Source organism: Lemur catta, chromosome 9 (assembly GCF_020740605.2).
Source record: "Lemur catta isolate mLemCat1 chromosome 9, mLemCat1.pri, whole genome shotgun sequence".
In the NCBI taxonomy this organism is placed as follows: domain Eukaryota; kingdom Metazoa; phylum Chordata; class Mammalia; order Primates; family Lemuridae; genus Lemur; species Lemur catta.
In genome coordinates this window covers 101,508,647-101,526,456 of record NC_059136.1, presented here as the reverse complement: position 1 = coordinate 101,526,456, position 17,810 = coordinate 101,508,647, and the positions used below count along the sequence as shown (strand labels likewise).

The window sequence follows — 17,810 nt, the reverse complement described above, 5'->3', positions numbered from 1 at the left end:
TTACCTCCTCAGGTAAATATATTCCTAGGTATTTTGTTTTCTTTGTTGCTATTTTGAAGGCTATTGAGTCCTTACTTTGGTTCTCCGTTTGACTGTTATTGGCATATATGAATGCCTCTGATTTGTGTGTATTGATTTTGTATCCCAAGACTTTACTGAATTCATTGATCAATTCCAGGAGTCTCTTGGTTGAATCCTTGGGGTTCTCTAGATATAACATCACATCATCAGCAAAGAGTGAGAGTTTGATCTCTTCTGTCCCCATTTGGACACCCTTGATTCTGCTCTCTTGCCTGATTGCTCTCGCAAGGACTTCCAGCACTATGTTGAATAGCAGTGGGAACAGTGGGCAGCCTTGTCTGGTTCCAGTTCAAAGTGGGAAGGCTTTCAATTTTTCCCCATTCAGTATGATGTTGGCTGTGGGTTTGTCATATATGGCCTGTATCATTTTTAGATAGGCCCTGTCTATGTCTATTTTGTTAAGTGTTCTTGTCATAAAAGGGTGTTGAATTTTGTCAAATGCTTTTTCTGCATCTATTGAGAGGATCATATGATCTTTATTTTTGCTTCCATTTATGCGGTGAATTACATTTATAGATTTGCTTATGTTAAACCATCCCTGCATCTCTGGGATGAAGCCCACTTGGTCGTGATGGATTATTTTTTTGATAAGCACTTGGATTCGATTTACTAGGATTTTATTGAGAATTTTTGCATCTATATTCATAAGGGATATTGGTCTGTAGTTTTCTTATTTTGTTGCATCCTTTCCTGGTTTTGGTATTAAAATTATGTTGGCTTGGTAAAATGTGTTGGGGAGAATTCCATCCTTCTCGATATTGGAGAATAGTTTATGTAGGATGGGCACCAGTTCTTCTTTGTAGGTATGGTAAAATTCAGGTGTGAACCCATCTGGTCCAGGGCTTTTCTTTTTGGGAAGGTTTTTTATTGCTGTTTCGATTTCAGATCTAGATATTGGTCTATTCAGGAATTCTATTTCTTCCTGGTTGAGCCTGGGAAGGCTGTGTGTTTCTAAAAATTTGTCCATTTCCTCCTCATTTTCCAATTTGTGTGCGTAAAGATTTTTGTAAAATTCATAGATGATGTCATGTATCTCTGTGGCATCGGTCGTGATTTCTCCTTTCATTTTCCTGATGGAGGTTATTAGAGTTTTTTCTTTTCTGCTCTTGGTTAGCCTAGCCAGAGGTGAGTGAATCTTGTTTATGTTTTCAAAGAACCGACTTTTTGTTTTATTAATCTCCCTTATGGTTTGTTTGTTGTCCTTTTCATTCAGTTCTGATTTGATCTTAATAATTTCTCTCCTTCTGCTGGGTTTGGGGTCGGTCTGTTCTTCCTTCTCCAGCTCTTTGAGTTTATTCATTAGATTGTCTATTTGTAAATTTTCTGTCTTTTTGATATAGGCATTTATGGAAATAAATTTTCCTCTCAGGACTGCTTTAGCTGTGTCCCACAGATTTTGATAAATTGTGTCTCCACTGTCGTTTAATTCAAAGAATCTTTTGATTTCTGTCCTGATTTCTTCATTTATAAAATAATTGTTCAGGAGAAGGTTGTTTCACTTCCATGACTTTGAGTAGGAATGAGAATTTCTGTTAGGGTTCATTATTACTTTTATTCCGCTGTGCTCTGAGAAGATGCATGGTATAATTTCTGTTTTTTTAAATTTTTTAAGACATGCTTTACGTCCTAGGATATGGTCAATCTTGGAGAATGTCCCATGGGCTGATGAGAAGAAAGTATATTCAGTGGATTTTGTGTAGAATGTCTTGTAGATGTCAGTCAGGCCCATTTGTTCTAGTATTCTATTTAAGTCCATTATTTCTTTGTTTATTTTTTGTTTGGAGGATCTGTCCTGTACTGTCAGCGGCGTGTTAAAGTCTCCGACTATCAATGTGCTGTTATCTATCATTTTGTTCAAATCAAGCAGGGTTTGCTTTATGAATCTGGGTGCACCTAAGTTGGGTGCATATATATATTAAGTATAGTTATGTATTCTTATTGAATTGTACCCTTCACCAGTATATAGTAATCATCTTTGTCTTTCATTACTTTTATTGATTTAAAAACTAAGTTATTGGAGATTAAAACCGCCACACCAGCTTTCTTTTGGCTTCCATTTGCTTGAAATATCGATTTCCACCCTTTTATTTTCAGTCTAAATGACTCCTTGCAGGTTAGATGAGTTTCCTGAAGACAGCAGATACTTGGCTTGCATTTTTTTAACCACTGGGCCAGTCTCTGTCTCTTGAGTGGGGAATTCAATCCATTCACATTTAATGAGAGAATTGATAAGTGAGACTGATTTCTGTTCCTCATGTTGGCTTGAATTTCATTATTCTGTTTTCTCACTTGAGCCATTGTGATAACTGAGTTTTTATCTTCTCTTGAGTAGTTTTATATTCGTGGGTCTTTCTTTTGCTGGTCCGTGTGTAGCCCTGTTTTGAGAACTTCTTGGAAAGCTGGCCTTGTCTTGGTGAATTCTCTGAGTTTTTGTTTATCTGAGAATGTCTGAATTTCACCTTCATATATAAAGCTGAGCTCAGCTGGGTATAAGATTCTAGGCTGGGCATTATTTTGTTTCAGAAGAGTGAGAATTGTGCCCCAGTCTCTTCTTGCTTGTAAGGTTTCAGCTGAGAAATCTGGCATAATTCGGATGGATTTTCCTTTGTATGTAACTTGCTTCTTTCTCCTTACAGCTCGTAGAATGGCCTCTTTAGTGGAAATTTTGGTCAGTCTGATAACTGCATGATGTGGTGTCTTCCTATTTGGTATGAATCTCCCAGGGGTTCTTTGAGCTTCTGGAACCTGTACATCTAGAGTTTTGGCAAGGCCTGGGAAATTTTCCTCAATTATGTTTTCAAATAGCTTATCCAACCCCTGCTTATTGTCTTCTTCACCCTCTGGAATGCCGATAACTCTCATGTTAGGCTTCTTCAAATAATCCTACATTTCTTGTAGACTCTGGTCTTTACTCTTATTTCTTTGCTCCATCTCTGTGACTGACTTATTTAATTGGAAAGTGTTATCTTTGATTTCTGAGATTCTTTCTTCTGTTTGATCTACCCTGCTCTTGAGATTTTCCACTGTGTTTTGTAGTTCCCTGAATAAATTCTTCATTTCCAGGAGTTCAGTTTGATTTTTCTTCAATATTTCGATTTCTTTAGTGAATTTTTTTTCAAGTCCTGGATCTTTTTTGTGGTATCTTTGTGTTGGTTATCCATTTTTTCTTGCATAATATTCAGCTTATTTATGATCCATGATTGAAATTCTTCCTGTGACATATTGCTATTTCGAGTTTGGTTTGTGTCAATTGGTGAAGAACTAGTAATCTTCTTTGGAGGCAAAGTTTCAGCTTGATTCTTTATACTCCCAGAGTTCTTTCGCTGAGGCCTTCCCATCTGGATCAATCCTTAGGTCTCTTCTTTCAGCTTTAGGCTGGACAGAGGTACTCGTGCGCGCGGATCTTGGGCTGTGCAGCAGCCCAGGTAAGCTGCCTCTTCTGTCACTAGGGGGAGCTCTTCACGTGTTGTTCAGGATTTTGCTGCCTCAGCTGGGAGGCTGCTCCTGTTGGGTCCAGCCCCAGAGAATTAATTTGGCCCGAAACGGGTTTGAGAGTCCCGTCACTGGGCTGATTTAATTGCAGACGGAAAGCGACTTTTTCCTTGCCTCTTCCTCTCCTGGGGTGGGTTCTGCCTCTCTCTGCACAAAAGACATCGGCTAGGGGGACGGGGGGTGCCTGTGTTCCCCCAGCACCCCGGCTGCTGCAGCTCCCGGGGTTGATGTTCCACCCGCTCCAATGTCCGCAAGGTCCACGCTCCTCCCTCGCGACCGGGGAAGCGCTCAGTGTTCACGCAAAGGCAGAGCTCCTAGTGGGGGGCCACGGACCAGGGGAGGGAGACGCCCAGTTCCCAGTTGCTCCACAGTGGCGAGGCTGGGGACCCCAACAATGGCGGCTGCCCGCATGCCGGTTGCTGGGGGCGAATGTTCAGGGTCCGGCAGGGGCCGGGGGAGCCGGGATTGCGGGAGCCCAGCTGCCCGCATAAAGAAGACAGTTCGGCGTCCCCCAAGTGTCTCCCTGCAGCCTAGCGCGAACCCTCTCCCGTGGGTCGCAGTCCATCCACAGAGCTCCGGGGTCCAAAATGCCCCCCGCTATTTTCTCCTCTCCACAGAGCTTGTGTCTCCCATGGTGATTCTGCACCAGCTTTAGGCAGATCCCTAACTGAGTGGGCGTGGAGGTCAGTGGGGGAACAGGCCGCTTTCCTGTGGGGCTGAACCCCCCTCACTCGCCGGTGACGCGGGTACAGCCGACCCACGCTCCTCTCTCTATTGTCCGTCCCGCACTCTCCAGATTTTCACGATCTGATTTCCCGTTCACCTCAGTCTTTTCTTGCTCTCTGTGTCCCACACTGATTCTCCATGGATTCACACCGCTGTTCTGGTGGGGGAGCGATCCTCTAGCGTGTGGCAGACTGAGATCCCTGCCTTCCTCTCCAGGAGCAGGAATCCAGGAGGTCACCACCACTCCGCCATCTTTCAGCTCCCCTCAAAGGGTACTTTCTAAGTAAATTGTAGCTAAATTTAAAAATGTAAACTTTATCCAGCTGTCATTCTATGTAGTAATATTGGTCTTGTTATTTTTGAAAGTGTTTTTTTTTTTTTTTTTTTTGAGACAGAGTCTCGCTTTGTTGCCCGGGCTAGAGTGAGTGCCATGGCATCAGCCTAGCTCACAGCAACCTCAAACTCCTGGGCTTAAGCGATCCTACTGCCTCAGCCTCCCGAGTAGCTGGGACTACAGGCACGCACCACCATGCCTGGCTAATTTGTTTCTATATATACTTTTAGTTGGCCAGATAATTTCTCTCTATTTTTAGTAGAGACGGGGTCTCGCTCTTACTCAGGCTGGTCTCGAACTCCTGACCTCGAGCAATCCACCCGCCTCGGCCTCCCTGAGTGCTAGGATTATAGGCGTGAGCCACCACGCCCAGCCTGAAAGTATTTTATGTATATTGTAGAATAAAGTAATTAAGTAATGATAGAATATCATTGGAAACAATATTGTAAAGGGAAAAAAGGAATACTATCTACCATGTAAGGGAATGTGAGAATAATATTAATAAAAGTTAAATTAAAATCTTATAATGTTAACTTTGAAAAGGCAAAGAATAAAAGAAAGAAAAAAGGATAAGAAGTTAAATTACAATCCCATAAGGAGAAACAAAGAAAATAATGAAAAATATTTAATAGTAAAAAATATGATTGCCTTTTTTTTCTTTGCCTGACTACACTGGCTAGAACTACAGTATTAGGTTGAATACAAGGGGAAAGTGCAGATATCCTTGCCTTGTTCCCAATCTTAGGAGGAAAGTATTCATTCTTTCACTATTAAATATTCTGTTGGCTGTTGCTCTTTCGTAGATGACCTTTGTCAGTTTCATCATGAATGGGTGTCAGATCCTGTCAAAATGTTTCTGCATCTACTGCAATGATAACATGGCTTTTGTCCTTTATTCTACCAATATGGTATATAAAATTGATTTCCAGAGACTATACCAGCCTTGCATTCCTAGGATAAATACCAAAAGGTTATGGTGTATAATCTTTTGTATATGCTGTTAAATGTCGTTCACTAATATCTTTTAAAGAAATTCTGTGTGTATATTCATGAGGGATATTATGGGTCTATAGTTTTCTTGTGATGTCTTTTCTGTCCTTGACGTGAGGGTGATACCGACCCTATAGAAGGAGCTGGGAAGCGTTCCTTCCTCTTGGTTGTTCCAAAGAGTTTATGAAGTATTGGTATTATTTCTTCTTTAACAGTTTGATAAAATTCACCAGTGGAGCTATCTAGGTCTAGGCTTTCCATTGTGAGAAGATTTTTAATTATTAATTCAATTTATTTACTTGTTAGAGGAATACTCAATAATTTTTCTTACATAAAATAAAAATATTTCTTCTTGTGTTAGTTTTAGTAACTTGTGACTTTCTAGGAATTTGTCCATTTTACTTAAGTTGCTTTGTTGGCATAAGGTTGTTCATAATATTCCCTTATCATCTTTTTATAATTTTTGAGAAGCCAGTGGTAGCATCCTCTCTTTTATTCTTAATTTTCATGAACTATGTATGTTTTTTTCTTTATTTTGGTTAGCCTAGCTAACAGTTTATCAATTCCATTTACCTTTTCAAAAATCAATTTTTGGTTTTGTTGATTTTTTTCACCGTTTTTCTGTTTGGGGGTTCATTAATTTTTACTCTAATCTTAATTCCCTTCCTTCAGTTTGTCTTTGGCTTAGTTTTTTTTTTTTTCTTTTTCTAGAGTTTAAGGTAGAAAGTTTAGATTATTGATTTGAAGTCTTTCTTATTTTCTAACATAGGAAATAAAAGATATAAATTTCCCTCTGAGCACCTCTTTAGCTGCATCCTGTGCATATGGATATGCTTTACTCTTATTTTATTCAGATCAAAATATTATCTGACTTCCCTTGTAATTTCTTCTTTAACCCAAGTGTTACTTAGAAATGTGTTGTTTACTAATTAGTTGGTTATTTAGAAATGTTTTCAGATTCCCCAAAATTCCTTCCATTGCTGATTTCTAATTTAACTTTATTGTGGTCAGAGAACATACTCTGTATAATTTCAATCTTTTAAAATTTATTAAGACTTTGTTTTATGGCCTCACATATGGTCTGTCCTGAAGAATGTTCCACATATGTTCAAAAAAAATGAGTGTTATGCTGTTGTGCAGGTTTTATAGTTGGTGATCGACAATATTTTAAAATGTCAGTAGAAAGCAATGAACTGTATCAGGGTTGAACTGGAAAGATATTATGCTGAATAGAGAAGCCAGACATAGGGTCACATATTGTGTGATTCCATTTATATAAAATGTCCACAAAATGCAAATTTACAAAGACAGAAGGTAGATCAGTGGTCGCCTGAAGCTGGGGCTGGGAACGGGAATCAACTGGAAATGGTCAAGTCAGATCTTACTGGGGGATAAAAATGTTACATAGCGCTGGTTGTACCACTCGGTTAAGTTCCTGAAAATCACTGAACAGTATACTAAAAATGGGTAAATTTTATGATTTATAAACTATGACTCAATAAAATAAATTTACATGGATATTTACAAATATAAATGCCAATTAAAAAATTCACTGGAAGTTTACAATTAGAAGTAAGCATGGCATTAAACCCTTACTTTAAAAATCAATAATCAAATATGTCCCATATTTCCCACTGTATTTTTAGGTAACCAAAGAGTCCTAGTGATGAGGGCAAGTTCTTCATCTTAGTGTAATTCTAGCTACTAAATTTAGAAGGGATAAAAGAATCAGAAAAATGGCCATTGGCAATTCCCAGTGATGCATGGACAACTATCATAAAAGAATCAGAAAAATGGCCATTTGGCAATTCCCAGTGATTCAGGACAAGTATCACAAATGGATGCTAACTTGCTAGGAGAATGCTCAGGGGCACGTCTGGTCGGTCCCAGGACCACTAAAATCAGGACTGTTGACATTACAGCCTCCTAATACCACGAACACGTGAAGTATAGAGCACCAACTAAGCAGTCTTGCCAAAATCCGAACCTGAATCTAACTGAGCTTTTAGATGGAACTTTCCATTTACAGGAAACACAGAGCTGGAAGAGCAAGTTAAATGAAAAAACAGAAAAGAACCAGATAAATCCAGAATGTACAACTGCACAGCACAAGTGTCCAGGATACTTCAACAACAAAAGGAAAGCTAATAAAGGAGGCGGACTGTTCTACATGCAGACGGATGTGAGAGACACAACCATGAAATGCCACGCATGAAAATTCAAATAGTCCAACAAGTAAGGGGCACTGGAGACTACTGAGGAGATCTGAATATGGAATTACTGATAATGTTGTTCAGTTGATAATGGTACTGTAGCTACCCAAGAAAACAGCATTTCTTAGAGATACATACAGAAGAATTTAGAGGTAAAATAACATGGTGTCAGATATTTCCTTTAAATCATAGTAACAGCAGCAAAAGAAAAAAATCAAAGAGAAGGAAAAAGCTGGGAAATGCTGATGTATTCAATCTGGAACCTCGTTTATATTCTTCGTTTAGCTTTTTTTTAATAACTAAAGAACATTTACTTTTTTTTTATTTCAGCTTATTATGGGGGTACAAAAGTTCAGGTTATATATATTACCCATGCCCCCCACATTACTTTTCACTAAGACTTTATCTTGAGGACGTAACTACACTGTGTTACCACTGCCCACCCCATCCTGAAGAAGGGTTAGTACAGTGAATGTTATAAAGCAGCTATGAACAGTTCGAAGGACTGGAACCAACATTAACTGACAAAGAACTCCCATCTAAATCATCATACAAATGTTTAAGTAAAAAAAAAAAGGAAAAAATGGGGGCAATGGGGGTTTCAGATTGAACAAGATCCTCACATTTCATCTAATATATTCAGTCTTGGCTAGAGTGTAACCAAATGGAAACAGAATTACTATAATACAAAACTTTCACAACGGCACGTTGTACACACCTGTCCGAGCCCACCCCCACCCTCCTGATGCTTCCAACTCAGTTATTTCCTGGCCTGTTGGGCCTGCCGACGAAAGATCTTCTCTTTAATCCAGTCTTTGTTGTAAGGCTGGTATGTCTGGGTATCAGCTCAGCAAACCAGGCAGCGGAGGTCTGCCAGTTCATCGATAAAATCAAACTGAATGATAGCGTATGTGATGGAGGGACATTTTACAAACAGCATGCACTCATCCCCAGACGCACAGTGCCTGTTCTTACGCTGGCCTCCTGGTAGGCAGTGCCGGCACAGTGGTGTGAGACATCGCACCCAGTTCTCTTCGCTGCAGCCGCCAGACACCGCCACCGCGGCGGCGTGAGCTTAACCACAACACCTCCAACAGCCAATCCCTCTTCCTTTAGTTTTGATATGCTTGAAAACCATTATAATAAACGTTTGTTTGTTTTGAAGAAAAAAAATGAAATAAAATTTAGTGGCCGCCGGGCGCGGTGGCTCACACCTGTAATCCTAGCACTCTGGGAGGCCGAGGAGGGAGGAGGACTTGAGGTCAGGAGTTGAAGACCAGCCTGAGCAAGAGCGAGACCCTGCCTCTACTAAAAAAACAAAAAAAAAACTAGCCAGGTGTGGTGGTACAAGCCTACAGTCCCAGCTACTCAGGAGGCTGTGACAGGAGGATCGCTTCAGCCCAGGAGTTTGAAGTTGCAGTGAGGTAGCACTGCACACCACCTGGCACTCTAGTAGCCTGGGCAACAAGCCAGATTCTGTCTCAAAAAAAAAAAAAAAATTTAGTGGCAAGAGTTGAACGCAACTGCCACTCAGCTTTGGAACAGAGAAGATGATATTGCCCAGAACTAAAACGTGCATGGTTCCTGGGATGCCAGACTGGAATGACTTACCTTCTGGCAATCCTCTTGAAAGTGGATTGAAATAATTCTTCCATAACATGTTGTTGTTCCCGACAAAGAATTTCTGTCATCAACTGCAACAGTATAGGACTTTGAGATAACTCCAATGCATCTAGAAACTACAAAAAAAAATATCATCATCATCAAACTTTTATTGGGTTTTATTTTTTCTTTTTAATAGTTCTAATAAAAAATACATTGAGAAAAATATAACAATTTCACAAAAAATTAAGAGAGGTAATGTTTTTGTCATCTTTACAGATACAGTGAATGCCTGGCATATGCTAATGTTCATTAAATATTTAAGTTTTGATTCCTTTCAGGTTTTGCAAATCGTGTTCTTCTCTTTACCCCCAGGTTCTGAAAGTCATCTTTCTTCACTATGCCAGTCATTGTTGCCCTTTTGTTCTGGAAACACGTGTCTTTTCCACACCACCTTCCAGACTTGAGTTCACTATCACAGAGCAGCCTGATGCCACCTGCCCCCGCTGTGCTACTGCTGCCTGAAGGTTAACCTAAATCTCATGACCCCTTCCCGTTTAGAGGAAAATGTGATAGCGGGACAAGTTTAAAAAACACCTCAAGAAAACAATCACGCTAATAGAGGATAACATCAAAGAGAAGTTCTCTGGTTTCTTCCAAAAACTCAATGTCAGGGAACAACAAAAGGGTTGGTATATGAACTAGCTCTAGATTAAAAGAGACTAGTGACATGACAACTCGATGGGACTGCTGATTAGACCCTGTCTAGAAAAGCCAATTATACACAGGGCATGTGGGAAATGTGAATGTGGACTAGAAACCAGACGACATGAGAGGGTGGTCAGGTCTCCTAGGTGCGGGGACAGTATTGTGCCTTATCCTTAGGACATGCATGCTAAACTATCTGGGCATAAAGCATCATGTCTGAAACTAACCTGTAAATCTTTCAGCCAAAACACACACACACATACACACATACAGACAAAGCAAACATGACAAAAGCTAGCAACTGTTGAATGCAGGAGACAGTTATATGGATTTTTTTGTACTATTTTTTCAACTTTTCTGTGTGTTTGAAAACAATTAAAAGGATGAGGAGGAGAGGATCTGTGTGGACAGGTGCTGTCTGCAAACTCCTTCCCGGGGCTGTTGGCTCCCTTGCAGCAGGGAGGGACTGGGGCCCATGGATACGGGCCCAGGAGGGTCGGCAGGAAGCTGTGATGCCTCTGGTGGCCTGTCCCGACACCACAGAACAGGGGCAGTTTCCCTGCACTCTCCTCCTAAAAGAGCGTCTCTCAGTCCAACTCCCACGCAAAGTTAGAAAGTCACTGCCTCTCCCGGGAGGAGTGACAGCGTCACTGTAAGAGGGGCATGGGGGATGGGCTACAGGACAGACACTGCCACACCCACACCATGCGCTGCCTCCAGCCCAACATTATTACAGGGTGTTTTCATCATCTACGTCTTTGAGTTTCTTCCTTGCTCTATGTATATGTGCCTTAAAAACAAAAACAATGTCTTGTTTTAGGGTATTGGAACATTAGCCTAGTGCTCAGCACATTAGGAGTATGGCAGATCACTGCCTGCCCCCCAAAGGTGATTCACTTTACTTTTAGTGGTCAAACCCCTGAATTTTAGTTGAGTACACAGTTGCCCAGAATGACAATGACATTTGCAGCCTTGCCCACAGGGGCACGGGGAACAGGACATCAGCAGAGACAATGCCATGCACCTCCTGCACTGAGCCCCGAGGGGAAGGGATGGGTTTTCTAGCATCCTTTCCTCCCTCTTTCTGGCTGGAAGGGGCTGAAGCAGCCACCCTGGACAAAACAGATGCTGCGTGAACAAAAAGGTTAAGAGGAGACTGGGTTCCTGCTGACTGTGGGGCTGCCCGGGGCTCGTACAAAGCGGAGAGAGAATCTACCTTGTTTAAGGCACTAGCTGAGACCCTGCTGTATACTAAATACAAGTTTAGCATCTCTAATCCCAAAATCCAAAATCTAAATCCAAAATGTTCCCAAATCCAAAACTCTTTGACTGCCAACATGTCACCACAAGTGGAAAATTCCACACCCAACACCTTTGCTTTCTGACAATTTAATGTAAACAAATGTTATTTCAAGCACAAAATTATTAAAAATATTATATAAAATTATCTTCAGGCTATGTTTATGAGGTATATAAGAACCATAGATGAATTTCCTGTTTAGATGTGGGTCCCCTCCCCAAGACGTCTCATTATGTATACGCAAATATTCCGAAATCAAAAAAAACTCAAAATCCAAATCATTTCTGGTCGTAAGCATTTCAGATAAGGGATAATCAAACTGCAGTATCAGTGATATTCACTAAATGTTTCTCGAATAGTCACTACTCTATTAAATTTTAGAAACTCGAGCATACTGACAATATTCCATTTCTTGGCTTCTTTTGGAATTACTGTTCATAATTTATACATACATTATATATTCCATTTTTGCACATAAAATATTTCACAATTTGAAAATGGGGGAAAAATTAATTCCAACAGATTGAGATATGCTCCTGCCTCCACAGACAGCCAGCTTTCCAAATGAATTAAACTGAATTTTTAAAGTTAGAGCATTTCTCTGATACTGGATATCTCACTCACTTTTCATCAAGAAATGTCACCGCCCCCACAAAAAAAAAAAACAAGAAAAACAACATTTTACTTTTACTTGATACTACTAAAGACTAACCTTTCTCATGCAGTCTACATAATTATTGTACTGCAGAGTCCCTGGGGGAAATTCACCAGACTTCATAGGGAGGCTGGAAACGATGAACTTTTCGAGGACGTGCTTCAGCTCCTCCAGGTGGTCCCCCGTGGGACTGGTGAAGAAGGGGAGGAGGAGGACAACCTGGCCCTGAAGAGCAAGGCAAGTGTATGAAACTACCTGTCGTGGCTTACAGATCCTACAGAATAAATAAAAGCACTGCTTTCTAAAGCCTTCAGAATAACTTGTATGTTATATTAAAAACCAACCTGAACGCAATTCTGTACCTCGGCTTGCACGCTCGAGGTCAATCAGCTGACTCGGGGCTACACACGTGTGAATAAACAGGACGCTGTGCTTGGATTCTGCATGTGCTTTCTCTTTCTACAAATAAAGACCCTAGTAGAAATGTACTGGACAAGCTTTGTGTGGGAAAAACATCATAAACAACATATGGGGTAATTTACAGCCAGCCACTGCAGAACCACTTGAGAACTTGGCACTGAGCTCAACAGGACCTAGGTATTAATTCCTGTTTCCCTTGACTAACAGATAAATTCCAAGAGACTCCATCAAATCTGAAATGGGAAACCTGTTAACCACATAGAGCAGAAAATTCCATAACATTATGCTCTTTAACTAGTAAAAAGATCCATTCATTATGGCCACACTTCAACAGAGCTTTAAATCAAATTATTATAGGACTTTAAAATTAGTGACATTGAAATTAAAATACTTATTAAACTCTTGACACTAAAAATCGCCAACAGGTTTTATATTATTCTTAATAGAAAAATGGTTGAGTAATAAAGTTGACACAGCAATTCCAAACCATGATGATCTCACGGCTATGCTGTAAAAGACACATCCTCATCTCTTGCAGAGACGCAGGGCAGCATGTGCAGACCCGATCCCATGGAGCCCGGGTTCCCTGGGGCTGGCGGGTGGCATGACTGCACTACTGCAACAGGCTCGCCACACACCCGTGGCTGTCAGGACCCAGTGATAACCAGGGGGTTCACTGTGCTAAGCTCTCTATTTTTGTACGTTTGAAATTTGCCAAAATAAAAAATAAAAAGCACCACAAATATGCAAAAATATAAAAATAGGAAAATAAAAGAGAATGTAAACTGAAAAAGAAGTCTTTTTTTTAACCACTTACCTTTAAATGTAGACCCAACTTTGTATCAGCCAGTAGACTAGTATATGTTCTAAAGACTTCAGGGAATGAGCTGTGATTTGTACTAAAAGATACAGATGAATCAATCTACAAGAGGGAAAACAACAACATGACACATTTCTATATTAAGCCTCTATTTCCTGTAACAAATGTTTACATTTCAGAAATGAACTGTAAATTTGTCCTCGGGCTTCAACAATATTTCAATAATCTTGTTCTGGAATATTTTAATATTATCTGTTAAGACAATGCATGTAAAGTATTAGAAATAGTAAGTAGGATAAATAATGATACAAAATAATGGGAAAAGTAACAAATGCAAGGTAATCAGCAATTATCCTATCAAATATTTTTTATTTATCAAACTAATGAACTTTTAAAGCAACTTATCAAAAAATTTTAAAGATATAAGTTATAGAGTTCAAAACAACAAACATTCCTATATTTTTTTTAGGTTTCTCAAAGTACCTGTAAAATTTTTGCCAGTAAGGCCAGCACTGCCATTTTACTTTCAGGAGCAGAATCTCTGGCCCACCACAAATCCAACTTCCTCCAGTTTTGCAGAATTGTAGTCACAAGTTTCAGTCCTTGGTGTCTCTGACTTGCTCGATCCCTGAAGCTCTGGTCTAACATGCCATTCAAAACGGCACTCACCTGAAACAATATTGTGGTGTTGGAAGAAAAAAGTCTTAATATTGAGAATGGCAGATATACAGCAAAATTTACTTTCATTTCACAGCTACTCTTGCAAAATAAAAATGCTATTTCTATAACAGAGGTTTGCCTACCTCAAAATTCAAATTTGATCTGTGTCATCGGGTTCATCCTGCTGTTCCGGCTTTCTTATGTGTTTTTTTTTTTTTTTTTTGAGACAGAGTCTCACTTTGTTGCCCAGGCTAGAGTGAGTGCTGTGGCGTCAGCCTAGCTCACAGCAACCTCAAACTCCTGGGCTTAAGCGATCCTCCTGCCTCAGCCTCCCGAGTAGCTGGGACTACAGGCATGCGCCACCATGCTAGGCTCATTTTTATATATATATATATATATATGTTTTTAGCTGTCCGTATAACTTCTTTTCTATTTTTAGTAGAGACGGGGTCTTGCTCTTGCTGAGGCTGGTCTCCAACTCCCGCACTCAAACAATCCGCCCACCTCGGCCGCCCAGAGTGCTAGGATTACAGGCGTGAGCCACCGCGCTTGGCCAATTTCTTGATCCTTTTATGTATAACTGGTTTTCTCTTGTAGGGACTTCTCAGGATCTTTTCTTGTGGTGAAACCCCAGGGTCTGAATTCCCAAGAAAGGTGCTCCATCTGGCGCTGTTTCCACGCTCTGTGCTGGACAAGCCACAGCCCTTTTCTACCTGGACACTCAAGGCCTTCTCTCCTAGGGGTCCCCATGAGCTGGCAGCAGTGAAGTCTGTCCTGGCCCTGCCCTCTGGCACCCAGGCCTGCTGCTCAGCCTCAAGCTCCGACCCCAAGGCTCCTCCACGTTTCTCTATTTTCTGCATTTTTCACTCCATTCTCTGGGAGAGTTCCTTGGTCTTATCTTCCAAACCCATTTCATTTTTAATCTCTGATGCCTGTGCTTAATTCCAAAGAGCTCTTTTTTGTTCTCTGATGTCCTTTTTCAGTAGCAATTCTTGTTTCGTGGATACAGTATCTTCCTGCAACTCTGAGGTTTTCTTCTTCCTATATTTCCATTTCACTGAAAGGTCTCTGCCCCAAGTTGTTTTTTTCCTGCTGTCCCTTTTGGAATCCCTTTCCTCGGTGCCTGGGCTCCTCAGCTGCTGGCTCCCACGTCTGAACAGACGGGAGCTGCTGTGCAGCGTGCAGGACGCACTGGCGGTGAGGCCTGTTACGAGCTGAGCTGGCTGGTGGTGATGTCTCTATCTTTGTTTCCCGTTAGGGCTTGTCAGGATGTTCTGATAGCCAGCCAAGCAGACACACTGAGTTGATAGTATTCTAGAAGCCAAATCAGAGAAGAGGGCCAAGAGCCTCTAGGTCTAGCATTAGGCAGGCTCCCACTTGATTTCCCTGTTTTCATGCAGGCATCCTTACGCTCAGCCATGCCAGCGATGACCCACCCAGAGACGCTGACCCTCTCCAGAGAATCAGTGCCCATCCTCTCCTGAAGAGGGAGGGCGAGGCCTCCGACAGCAGGGAGAGGTGGGTGCTGCAAGGAGGGCCGGCTTTCACCCAGTCCTCCCTGTCAGCCTCCCCCTCACACTTGCCCTCCACGGCTGGCCCTGCCAGGGCTCGGCACACACGGCCGCCCCGTGTCCCTGCTGCCCCGTCGCGGTACAGCTGTCCTGGACTCTAATGTCTATCATACTTGTCCTTTGTATTTACAGCTATTGTCACTCCTGGAACTCATTCCTCTTTTTTTCTGTGTCCTTTAAGATTGTGTTATTGCCTTTTTTAAAACTCATTCTGTCACTTTAGAGGGATTTAGAGGAGTAGAGGTAAAGGTATATGCTTTTATCTATTGCGTTCTCCAGACATCTGAATAGTTTACAAGCTCAGAATGCTAAATCTTCTGACTAGCATGGGTATACTACAATTTTATTTCTGACTTTAAAAAAATATAAATTCCTAGTATAATCTACCACAAAATATTCCTCTATAATAGACAAGCACTTTTTGGAATAAAAGCTCAACTTACTAGGAAATTACACTCTCCCTTAAAATGGTCATACCAACAGTTAACAGTTTCTGTCCCTACAGAGCAGGTTAGATTTCACAATCCCAGAAGTTTAGCAAACCAAAGTCAAACATGTGTTAAGTACTGATCTCCAGATTCAGTGTGAGGGACACAGGGAGTCACAGCAGGAACATGCAGGAAATGATGGCTCAGCCTTGAGACCAGGAGTGAGCTCTGAGCACAGGAAGGTCACTGGAGTGTGGGTGGCAGCTGCGGCAGGCAGGAGAGCAAAGCCAGCACTGGGCCTCAGGAGGCCTTCCAGGCGCCAACGCCACATCTTGGCAAAAGTCAACATCCTACTTAGTTGTGCCTTATAATCCTAGGCCTAGAGATTTGCGGGGGGCATGAGGGAATGGAAAAAATAATTGCTGTTGCAAATCCACTAACATTCATTAAGTATTAATTGGTAATGGCTGTGTTTTGGTTTCTTTGATTTTGTTTTTAAATATTAGCAAGAGCTTTTAACCCTCTAAGAAGAAATCGTGTTTTGTTTTAATGAAATTATTTCAGGAATACGGTAACCCTTCATAAGCATTATATGAGAAAATGTTTACTTAAAGGAAAATTTCATTACCATTTTTGGATTATCCACTGATGATTTCATGAGCTCCAAGACAGCAAGATCTAGATTTTTTAGCAGTTCAGTGTTGATTGTTTCGGAGAACAAGCTATAGAAATATTCCCCGTGGGAGAAGCTGACGATGCCTCTCTGCAGGCTGCCTGAGGCCGGCGTGGACAACACAGCCGAGTTCAGAAGAAGACTCACGAGGCGCTCACGCTGCAAGGAAGAAAGGAGAAGGGCCCTAACTGGGGCACATCTTCACATGTTACAGAAAGACCCTCGGCTAGCAGATAACTTTGAAACTGGAAAATCACAGTGAGGTCTAAAGAGAGCCTGATATGTGAAGCCTGGGTTCAAGTTTAAACCAGCCTTGATTTTCTAGGTTTCCCTTCGGGAAAGAAATCTTCCCTGACCCATATTTCTTCCAAATGTCCAGAAAATCTTATTGTTGTTGCTTTGAGGGTAAAGTCTAGGAAGGGCAAGTATCTTTAGACAATTTAAACATGTAATCATCTACATTAAGTGGTTAAAGGGGCAAAGAAGAGGTTTCTGCTCCAAGAGAGAAGATGGAACGGAGTGAACACACGAGCTGGCTGCAGAGCTCGGCGACAGCAGGGGCTATTCTGAGGCCAGCCTGCATCGTTCAAAGGGCCACAAAGACATGTTTTTGCGGTGCCTCTGGGATAGTCCTTCAGAGGCCCTCCCAAATCATCCACCCAAAGGACCACCATGGATGGGAGAAGAGGCCACATGTCAACTTTACCGTCACAAAGTGTTCTCTGCCTAAGTACTTTTGGAAACAAGGTGGGATAGATGAAACCACAATTTAAAAAGAATGTTGTTCTATTTCTTTTATTAAAAAAAATTGCTGACATTATAGTCTTTTAGAAAGAAAGTCAGCTCATGTAGCCCAACTACAACGGTTGTCCAGCTAAGACCTTACCCAACTAAATTCCAGTTTCCAGAGACACACTGCAAGTGAGTTACGTGTCTCCACCATTAGGAGAGCACAGTGTGCAGCCGTTTTTCCTACCAGTCCTCCAAAGGCAAAGGCCAGCTCCAGAAGTCCATGGGCCAGTCGCCTACAACTGGGGTCCAGCAGAGGCAGACACTGTCTCTCATCTCCAGGGGCAACGCCGTGATAAACCAGGGAAAGAAGTTCTGTGCCACGAGAATGATGCAGATCTGTAGGCT

General features: G+C 41.4%; 1 protein-coding gene across 4 annotated transcripts in view; it reads right to left on the bottom strand.

Annotated features, from left to right (window-relative positions):
• PRKDC (protein kinase, DNA-activated, catalytic subunit) overlaps positions 1-17,810 on the bottom strand; it is a 170,844-nt gene that overhangs the window by 84,395 nt on the left and 68,639 nt on the right. For all 4 annotated transcript variants that reach the window (XM_045560693.1, XM_045560695.1, XM_045560694.1 and 1 more), the window contains 6 exons: positions 17,650-17,808; positions 16,629-16,832; positions 13,825-14,010; positions 13,339-13,443; positions 12,159-12,326; positions 9,448-9,575 (listed from right to left, as the gene is read on the bottom strand). In XM_045560693.1, the coding sequence (XP_045416649.1) occupies positions 9,448-9,575; positions 12,159-12,326; positions 13,339-13,443; positions 13,825-14,010; positions 16,629-16,832; positions 17,650-17,808 (950 nt within the window). The remainder of the gene's footprint in view (positions 1-9,447; positions 9,576-12,158; positions 12,327-13,338; positions 13,444-13,824; positions 14,011-16,628; positions 16,833-17,649; positions 17,809-17,810) is intronic.